Source organism: Tasmannia lanceolata, unplaced genomic scaffold (genome assembly GCF_043159265.1).
Source record: "Tasmannia lanceolata isolate RefF3 unplaced genomic scaffold, GAP_Taslan_0.1 ptg000013l, whole genome shotgun sequence".
Lineage (NCBI taxonomy): Eukaryota > Viridiplantae > Streptophyta > Magnoliopsida > Canellales > Winteraceae > Tasmannia > Tasmannia lanceolata.
The window spans coordinates 10,567,245-10,578,198 of record NW_027518690.1 but is presented as its reverse complement, the minus strand read 5'-3'; the positions used below and the strand labels follow the sequence as shown (position 1 = coordinate 10,578,198).

Genomic DNA, 10,954 nt, shown 5'->3' with positions numbered 1-10,954 from the left:
GGGAAAAGACAAACAAAAGGGGGTGCAAATGTGGTCCAAATATCATTTCTCTTCTTTATATTACTAGCAACAAAGCCAAATGAAGCAATAACTGAATCACTATCTTATTTTCCCCTTCTCCTTCCAACATGCCTGGAAGAAACAAAAAACTTTCATTTATTTGAAGCACAAACTTAGTACATACACATACATTAACCAAGCTACAAAATAACAACAGTCCAATATCCATCCTTTCCATCCCCCCCCCCCCCCCCCCCCCCCCCCCCAATCCGAATAAAGCACCACAGTTTACGTTGAACAGAAAGCTTCTAAACCCACTGAGTTAACTCACTGAGTTGTAGTGGTAGGTAGGCTATGCAAAACAACAGTCTCGACGGTGAGTCCGGGTCCGAACCCAAACAGAACCCCCCAATCCAACCCTTCACCTGTCGTGGCCTTACCTTCTTCCACAGATTTCTTTCTCATCTCATCCATTATAAACAAAACACAAGCACTAGACATGTTCCCATACTCACTTAGAACATTTCTAGTAGCTCTCATTTTCTCTGGTGTCAGCCCCAATTTAGCTTCCACCTGGTCCAAAATTGCGGGCCCACCCGGATGAGCTATCCAGAAAATTGAGTTCCAGTCTTGAATTCCCAAAGGCTCAAAGGCCTCCACTAAACTCTTCTCTATGTTCTTTGAGATTAGGCCCGGTACGTCTTTGAGTAAGTGGAATGTGAGACCCACTTCACGTAAGTGCCCATCGATTGCCCCATCGGAGTCTGGCAGAATAGTTTGCCCGGCCGAGACAATATTGAACAGTGGCCGCTCCTTCAATAAGTCCGGGTCAGCTCCGATGATAACAGCAGCCGCACCGTCCCCGAACAATGCCTATTGTAAATTATACACGATTAAATAAACACCAACTTTAACAGCTTAAGCTTTTGTAGTAATTGGTCATTTCATGTGATATCAGAGCGCGTGGTCATGGGTTCAAAACCCAACTACTCAATGATATTAAAAATTCATAAATGATTAAAACTTTTAGAGTAATTGCTTGTTTCACACATAGTACGCAAAAAAAAATGTGTTAAAAATTGTCATTTACAAAATACGGTGAGGGTAAGGTTGCAAAGTTGGCCAAAAAACTCGTTTGCAATTTTTCTCAAAAATGAGTTAGCAAAAAGTTTTACTAAAATTAAGATTTTTTTTACTGTAAAAGTTAAACGGAGTCAGACGCCGATAGAATGTGAATTTGCACCCCCTGTAGGATAATTCGCACCCCTAAGGTGAATTGACGTGAAAAAGTGCTAAATTCTGCCACATATCCTCCTTCAAAGGGGTGCGAATTATCCTACTGGGGGTTCGAATTTATCATATCCCACAAAAAACGGTGTTTTGCTAACTATGGTTTCACACCTGTCCGACGAGGCTGTCGAGGTGGGTGTCGGAGGGTCCACGGAAAGTTACGGCCGTGATTTCGGAACAGACGACGAGGACGCGAGTGCCGGCATTGTTCTCGGCAAGGTCTTTGGCAAGTCGGAGGACGGTGCCGCCAGCGAAACAGCCTTGTTGGTACATCATAAGGCGTTTAACGGAGGGTCGGAGGCCGAGGAGTTTGGTGAGCTGGTAATCGGCACCGGGCATGTCGACCCCACTAGTCGTGCAGAAAACGAGGTGGGTGATCATTGATTTGGGCTGGCCCCACTCCTTTATGGCTTTGGTTGCAGCTTCTTTTCCGAGCTTGGGGACCTCGACCACGACCATGTCTTGTCTCGCGTCTAACGAGGGAGCCATGTACTCGCACATGTTAGGGTTTTCCGTGAGTAATTCTTCTGTTAGGTGCATATAACGTTTTCGGATCATTGATTTCTCGCCTGCATGGGTCCAAAGAAATAGGTATAAGTTCAATAATTTGACTTGGATATGTTGAATGCTAGCTATTTTAAGCATACTAATAATTATTACTTTTGCCATTCAAATAGTTGTAAGTCAAGAATAGATGAGAAATAAAAGAGTGGAAAAGTTGGATGAGGGGGTGGGGATATCATTTTTGTGGTTGGTTAAAAGCCTTAATTTACAGTTGGAGAATTTGAAGAGTAACTGGTGGGTGAAGAAATTACTGAACTGTTGCAGGAAGGTCAGCCACTCACATAAATAAGCTTACATGTGTGGCTTGCCTAATTTCAAGGGTGGTAAATTCAACCTCCTATTGGAATTTATAAAAAAAAAGAAGACAAATATTAGGCTCTAAAATCAACTTCTAGATTTGAAGTTCTGGCTGATTCTTCCTTTTCTATTTTCATTTTTGGAAATGATTTTTCATCACTGGTAGGATTATGCGCCCCCTTGTAACGTGAATTGTGGGGCAGTGTACTTTAACACTTTTTTACGTCAAATCACGTTAAAAGGGGGGGCATGATCCTAGGGGCAGAGAAAAAATCATCTCCCTTCATTTTTTAATTTAACTATCAACTATAACTAACCCAAATATATATTATTTACTAATATAAATTATTTATATATGAGGAAAGTGTTGGTGAGCTTAAGCTCACCAAACTTATGGTGAGCTTAAGCGCCCCAATCACATGAGTCCCACATTTTCTGTGGTGATCCAAACCATTCATTTGCAAGGCCCTATACATGTCTGTCCATTTTGACCTCCACAAATGGATGGGTTAGGATGATCCTATGGAGCTGATTTTTGGTACACACCATATCTATGATAGATAGGGCCTTGCAAATGAATGGTTTGGATCACCACAGAAAATGTGGGACCCATGATTTCAACACACATTTGTCATACAAGACGCTCATGTTTCTTGTCTTTAAGTATTTAAAGAGCTGTAAAAGGGTTTTTACGGTTTCCAAAAAGCACTTACGTGACAATTAAATACTAAAAGACAAGATACATGAGCGCATGTATCAAAACATTGTTGTGCTGAAATCATTTCCCTATATATATTTATAGAATATATATATAACAACGGTCCGATATAGAGAGAAATAGAGAGCAAGAAAAAAAGGCAACCAAAGATCTCCATAATCAGAAAGAACATTATAAAGGCTTTTGAAAAGAACATTACAAATTTTTTTGTTACTAGAACGTTACAAAATATGTAAAATGAGAGAGGGCTCTTGTCAAAACTTAAAAAGCATCCAAAACCAGTGTTTCAAAATGCGGATGTGGGTCAAAATGCGGCCGAAGCAAATCTTAGTCAACTCAGCACAACGCATTCTAACACTCAGTTGATGCAATCATAACTCGAGAGAGTCGAAGGAATTTTGATTGACTTTATATGGGAGTTTTGATTGACTTATAGTGCAAAACGCGAACTCGGAGAAGAACATGGCTAAGATGAAAGGGATTCAACTCGCGGGCGTCGACCATGACTCGAAGTTTTGAAACTATGTCTGAAACAAACATACTAGGCAAAAAATAGCCACCCACATATTCTCTCTTTTGAGAGAGAGATGTTTAAACTAGGAAGCCATCTAAAATACTCATACTAAGCTAGCGAAAAAACAACCATCCATCTTCTCATCAAACATACAAGAAAGAAAGATCGAAAAACAGAAGAAAACATAAGAGAGAAAAGCAGAAGAAACAAACATGCTACTCATTTCTTTCCTACCACCTTTTTCTTCCCCTTAACATCCAATTTTCTTTCCTCTTAATGTTGTTTTAGTATAATGTAACCTCCCCTCTTTATTCTACACTCCTTTATGTGTAAATCTAAAAAGGAAGGAGGTGTAAAGTGTAAACATCAGAACTCTTCTCCCCTTGTCTATTTTTTACTCACCATGTTTATCACCATATATGCCCCTCATCTAAAAAATTCCAGTAGCCAACTAAACGAGAAAAAGAGAGGAGGTGTATCTAATAAAAAAGGGGAAGGGTATAACATGGATACTTACACATGCGTTTGAACTTCTCCTTGAGCTCTGTCATGTGCTCGCTCTTAGTGATCCTAAAATAGTAATCCGGATAGTCCGATTGGTAGACCGCGTTAGGGGGTGTAGCTGTGCCAATGGCTAATACCGTTGCCGGACCCTTGGCCCGTTGGGCTTGTCGGATCTCCTCCAATTTGGACATGGTTTTTGCCTAAGAGGAGTTATTTATGAAAGATTTTTGTATTCTACAAAGAAGAAGAAGGTGTTGTGATGGAAATGAGTTAGAGGCCTTGGCTCTCTTTTATACTAGTGTGTTGGTAGGTGGAACGGACGGGCAGATGAAGGCCACATGGGTTTGAGTGTAAGATCATGAACGAGCGATTTAGAGGCTGCCACGTACCCCCACTTTTGTTCATATTCGGACTTGTAGAGAGGGTTTGGTATGTTTGTTTTAGGTAGATAGTGGAGTGCCATTATTACTAAAACATATTTTATTTTGCTTCACTTTGTAGTAGATTTCAATTTGAAATCGACTCCCCAAATTGATAAATCGACTCCCCATGTGTCTTTCTCTCTCCTCTAGGTTAGAGAGAGAAAGAGGAGAGAGAAAGACATATGTGGAGTCGATTTATCACTGCCGTCAAATAGTTTATGCTGATTTTCCTACAAGTGGTAAAAGTATTGTGTGGCTAATATATTTATAATTATTTCTTGTCATCTAAATGAGTTGGATAGGTTTGAACTACATCCAAATCACATGACTTGGTTGTTAAACTTGGGAATCCAAATCACGTGTATTTGCAATCCACAATTGTTCATATTACATCTGTTAATCAAGGGATTTTGTTTTTCACACTCCCTTAATTTTTATGTGACAGTTACATGTATATTGTAGATATATATTAGGGCTGCAGCTCGGGTCAGGCGGGTCGGGTTTTGGAGAACCCAACCCTACCCGAGAAATATCATGGGTCGGGTCGGGTCGGTTTTTTTTTCCGGAAAACCAAGATTCCCAAACCCGGCCCTACCCATGATAAATCTCGGGTCGGGTCGGGTTTTTTTACGTTGACGCAATTTTTTAAGGAAAACTCTTGTTTGACAAGGCAACTCAGCAGAAATTACATTCACATTACACTTGAATCAAACAATGATGTAATTACACTCACATTACACTTGAATCAAACAATGTTGTAATCAAACAATGCTGTAATTACAATCAAACAATGCTGAATCAAACACTTGAATCAACTCAACTCATAGAAGCAGAAATTACACTCACATACAATAACAGTGCGTGCGTGAGCTTTCACTTTTAACTTTTAACTAACAATAGAAGAAAAAAAATGCATACTATAACTTATGTAACTAGGGTTGGGTTGGGTCGGGCCCCTTCAAGCCCGGCTTGACCCGAGATTCATGCGGGCTTTTGGATGCTCTACCCGAAACCCGAGAAACCTGAACCCAACCCAGGCTATTTTCGGGTCGGGTCGGGTAAAACCCGGCTCGAGTTGCAGCCCTAATATATATTCACTCCATCACGGTTAATAAACTTCTCTCTGAGATTTGAATCCATTTTACTACGGTAATCAGAGCCTATTGTGGCCTGTGGGGGTTTTATGCTCTTTTATTGTAGCATGAGTCAAATGCCTACTATCAAGGACCAGCAACATGGTGGCCCCACCCATCAAAGCATGAGGTGTAAAATGTTGGGTCCCATCCTAATGCATAGGTTTGGGTAAAGATGTTGGGCCCCACCCTATGCTTGGGTTTGGTAGAGAAAGTAGGCCCCACCTCATCATAACATGATGTAAATTAAATAGTAGCCCCACTATAATGCGCTTAGTTGCAGAAATTATCAATGAGAATAAAAATGAAAAACGAAGGAGATCAAGTTAGAGAGACAGAGGGGTTACCGAATTTCCAATAAAAAATTTCTTTGAAAGAAAATGAATGACAATAGACATTAAGAAAAGTGGCTAGTATATATTATAGATAATCCGTTAATATAATAATTCCTTGATTGAATCATCCGATCAAAGTTGAACCGAGGGCAATAAGTTGGACTACTGGTAGCTAGGGCTGTCAATGGATCCAGATGGTCCGAGGGATCGTCTGAATCCGAACGTTAATGAACGGGATCTAAACATTTGAATAGGATCTACGGGCATATTTCGGATCATCAAATCTGGGATCCGAAAAATTTTGGATTGTGTGTGGGCACGCCACATATGCCCATTGGATAGTCACGATCCGAAATGGTTTACGAAAATACCCTCTAAATTTTGTTAATGCTAACTGTTCTATGAAGGGTATTTTGGTCAAAACCTCTCTTATCACTTAATTAATCGGATGGGAATGGGATTTCACTCATTTCAGTCGTTTCATTTCATACTTTCACGAAGGAAAAGAGAAAGGGGTTTTGTTCTTTATGCATCATATTCTTTGATAATAGTTATACATTATATTTGTGTATGTAATTTTGATTAGTTTTATTGTTTACAAGCATTATTATACACATAGATTAAACATAGATAAAATTTTAATTTAGCAGAAGAAAATGCATAGAGACACACTAATAGTGGACTGCTATTCTATCTTTCTTTTTTTAAAATTAATTGTTTACTTAGCTTAGTGGGACATAATAGGACACTCCGATGGACGGTCCGAATTCAAATGGATCGTGATCATGACGTGGAAAGTAGGATCCGAAGAACAATTGGCCTCCGACCCAACCGATAAGGAATTTGAATGGATCGTGACTGTGACATAGGTGGATCCGACCCGAAGTGGATCCGTTGACACCCCTACTCGTAGCCTACCTGATCAACTGAAATGGTGACCACAAAGTGCCAGCATAAGGTATGTTAGACCATGATTTTAAAATATTGGCCAAATAATAGGTGCTTTTGGTATTTATCAAAATATTGGAGGTTTCTATTGAAAAACTTCAGTATTTTCTTGGTAAATTTGTTGGTAGTTTAACATTTTAAAATTTATTAGGTGTTAAGTTTGGGAAAGAGAGCTTGATAACTTAATAATTCTATTTTGTTGAAACCAAAATTAGATCATTGCTACAAGTAGAATCATTTTACCTCAAAAACCATTGAAATGTCTTACAAATTGAAGTAAACTTGCGTGTAAAGCTATAAATCAAAACCGTGTGTGTGTGTCAGTGTGTGTGTTGTGATAATAGAGTTCATTGACAATAGTTACCTACATTTAAATTCTACTTTAGTTTGTGCAAGGTGTTTTTGCAAAATAATTCTCCTACTCAGTTTTATTTGCAAAAACGAGTCTTCTAATTTTACAATTTGATCAAAATCAAAATTGGCACTATTTTAAAATTTTACTCGGGGCATCATTTTGTGATGGAAATATCCAAGACATTTTTAGACTTGTAAACATATCAAAATGCCCTTAGTTGTGAAAAACAAAAATAATATCAATCTTTCTAAGTGGAAAAAATTGAGGATTTGCTAGGGACCATCGTAGAAGGCATTAACGTGAAATGCCTTCTAATATGGTCTCTAGCAAATCCCCAATTTTAAATATAGGACCCCCTGTGGTTTCTGACACATTCAACTTAACCCCAAAGCGTTCATTTGATGGGCCCTGACATGGATAGGATGTGCCCAAAAAATTAGCTCCATTGGATCATCCTAACCCTTCAATCTGTGGACGAACCGTCAACTAAGGGGGCCTACCTTATACAAATTGAAACAACAGGGGGTCTAAACATTAGGGGTTAAGTTGAATGTGTCAGGAAACCACAGGTGGTCTAAATTTTTCCCAAAATACAAAAGAGAAGAAAGCAATAAGAGAATACAACAAAATTTCAAGGAGGAAGGTGATCAAATGTCTCAAATCTTGCCCAATTAACACAATCTCTAGCTAAGGCTAGCCAACCAATCCGCTAAGCTATTTGCCCAATGGCGAACATGCTGAAAACCGGATGGATGACCATCTGACTAACTCTGCTAATCTCGAAGGGTGGGGGTGGCTACCATCTAGACCTGGCAAAAGCGACCCGTGCCCGCGGGTCGACAGGACCCACCCGCAAATTTGCGGGCACGGGTCTAAGTTTTAGTGACCCGTCAAAACTAACCTACGGGCACCCGCAAGTCCTTGTGTCGGTAATACTGCACTTTTTGAAAAAAATTGGACTATACGGGTACACACACCATAATAGGATGATCCAAAGATCCAAACCGTCCATTTGATTGGCCACAACCTTAATAAAATATTTTACAGGATGATCCTAGCCCTCTATGTCAAATGGACGATATGGATCATCCCATGGAATGGGCATTACATCACTTTTTTATAAATAAAAAAAAATTGATGGGTAAACAAATATTTAGTGGGCATTCCGAGAAAGACAAAACCTCATGATGTTGACAACACCAACCTCATGATGAAATCTTTATGCCTCCAGCTGTTTCCCTTATTTTTTTCTTGGGACAGCCTACTGTATTATATTTAGGACAGCCTACTCTCAAGTAATTAGAGGACAAATACAAAACAGTGCTCTTCGAAATTTCATTTGCCGCCCATAGAATTCTGGGTTTTAGAAAACTGATCGAACGGCTGGGATTTCAAACATTTCTTAACCATTAAGAAATTTGCTTTTCAAGAGTAAACATTTTAGGTCAGCTTCTTCTTCTTAGTTTGACAAACGAGTTAAACCAGAAAAGGAACTTGCAGGCCAAAGACAGGTATGATTTTTTGAACAGAATACTTAAGAGAAGAAATATACAAAAAGATTAGAGGTGTGAGAGTCAAAGATGGGCAAAAATGGATCCCATAGAGAAAAAGCTGGATTCGTGTTTGACTCGGCTTGAACTCGAAGGAGATGGCTCGGACTCGCCGAGTCCGTGACTCCATGACGCGGTCACCATGAAACCGCGTCAACTCGGCCGAGTTTCGAGCCGAGTCAACGAGTTTTTAAACACTGGCTGGCACCATAGAATATAAATAGGTTGTGACTAGCACCATAGGTTGATCCCAACCCTCCGATTTGAATGTTAGAGGGTTGATCACTTGATCCTAACCCTCTATAGATTGGAGGGTTAGGATCAACCTATTGAAATGATTTTTGGGGCACAACCTATTTAGGCTATGGGCCATCTAATGGACGGTTTGGATCATCCCACGGTGCCGGCCATACCCCCCTCCCATCAAAATCCAGTGATAATATTTTCCAAAATAAACTACTGTTTGAATTTGCGGGTGACCGGCGGGTTGACCCGGCCCACCCGTGGGCCGCGCGGGTTGACCCGGCCCGATCCACCCGTTTGCCAGGTCTAAGTACCATCCATCAATTGACATTTAATGAGTCACCCTCCACTATTAATTTGTCCAAGATGTTATCTCATTATAATGCCCTGAAGGACCACTCTAACTTCTGCCTCGTTAGTCTTTTACCTCAGTGGGATTGGGCAAAAGCACATTTCACCCTAAGCCAATTTCACCCTATTTTGATTGTGACAAAAAACAACAGGGTCTACTTGTAACTTTTTAAACATTAGGGGTTAAGTTGAATGTGTCAAAAACCACAGGGATCTAAGTGTATTTTTCCCTTAAATATATTTTGTATTAAATGAAGGGTAGTTTACAAAAAAAAAGTGTTTTATTTCTGAAAGGACAAGTGGGAGCCACATAGGATGAATTAAATGAATAAGACAAAAGGTGATTATTATATTAAGGGTAATTTTAATTTACAAACAAAAAAAAATGTTTTATTTCTGAAAGGACAAGTAGGAGCCACATGGGATGAATTAAATAAATAAGACAAAAGGTGAGCCTATGTGGCTGCTCTCTCATGCAACAGCCGGTCTCCAAAATGCCTTATGTGATGGTCTCATGGTCCTTAGCAAATCCTCTAAAGTTTATTAGGTAAAATGACTAGAATATTCAAGGTGGGAAAACGTTGACCCACACGAGCCTAACGTGATTGACCCACTACACTGAATTCGTACCTTAGAATTACTATTTTCGTGTCATGACCGGAGCCATGAGATTTTTTATGTTTAGTCTTGACTCTTGACGTCCATTTCATTACGTGTATGATGTGTGTGCATGTGAAGCCCATTATTTTTCAAAAGGAAAAATTGCCAATTGGGGACATCAAAATACGAGAATTGCCAACTGGGGTCACATTTTTGAAAAATTGTTAAAGAGGGTTGATAACCCACTTTTGAGAGTTTGATAACCCCATTTAGAGGGTTGATAACCCCCTTTTAGAGACTTGATAACCCCCATTTTGTCTCCCTCTAACAATTTTTCAAAAGTGTGTCCCCTGTTGGCAATTCTCACATTTTGATCTCCCATATTAGCAATTTTTCCTTTTCAAAAAGTACTGTGGGGCACTTCATAGGATGATCCAAACCGTTCACTTGTTGGTCCACAATGTGAAAAGGTTGTACCGCGTAGATAATTTCCATAGGATCATTTATGGGTACATCCTATTTAGTTGTGGCTTGTCAAATGAACGGTTTGGATCATCATAAGAAGTGGGACCCACTGTACATTCTGAAAAATACTTAGGGGCCGTTTAGAATCTAGGTTTTAGTTTGAAAACAATGTAAAAGTGGGTTCATGACCGCATTTCTTGGATTTTTAGTAAGAAATCCAGGTTTTAGAAACCTCTCCTGCATCCTGAGATTTTTTGAGGAAATCCAAGATTCTAAAGTCCGCGTATCCAAACGGCCCCTTAGACTTCACGGGTACACATCATATAAAATGTCAATGATTTATAAAGGATGGACACAACATGGACTTTTAATTCTTGGTTTAGCTTATAATAGCGACTTCTAGGCTGTAGATTCTTTGCGTTTATTGGATTTAGGAACGATATTACACTTTTCTTTTGGTAAGTGATATCTTAGCCCATTTTTTCACTTGGGTCAGCCCCCTCTACTGCATCTATGCCAACTCTTTTACACTAGAGGGGCTGTCCCAGGTAAAAAAAAGGGCAAATAAATCATTTCCTTCTTCTTCTTCTTTTTTTCTTTTTTTTTTAAAGCATTTTCACATGGTCATATGTCTGTATGTCTAATGTAGAAATGATATCTACCAC

At 39.5% G+C, this 10,954-nt stretch overlaps 1 protein-coding gene across 1 annotated transcript; it reads right to left on the bottom strand.

The window, feature by feature from the left end:
• Positions 1-258: 258 nt before the first annotated feature.
• Positions 259-4,157, bottom strand: LOC143889751 (chalcone synthase 2-like). Its single transcript, XM_077394080.1, has 3 exons — positions 3,901-4,157; positions 1,402-1,859; positions 259-873 (listed from the first exon to the last, which is right to left on the bottom strand). The coding sequence occupies exons 1-3, from the start codon at positions 4,076-4,078 to the stop codon at positions 328-330; spliced, it is 1,182 nt and encodes a 393-aa protein (XP_077250195.1). The 5' UTR covers positions 4,079-4,157; the 3' UTR covers positions 259-327.
• Positions 4,158-10,954: the final 6,797 nt, after the last annotated feature.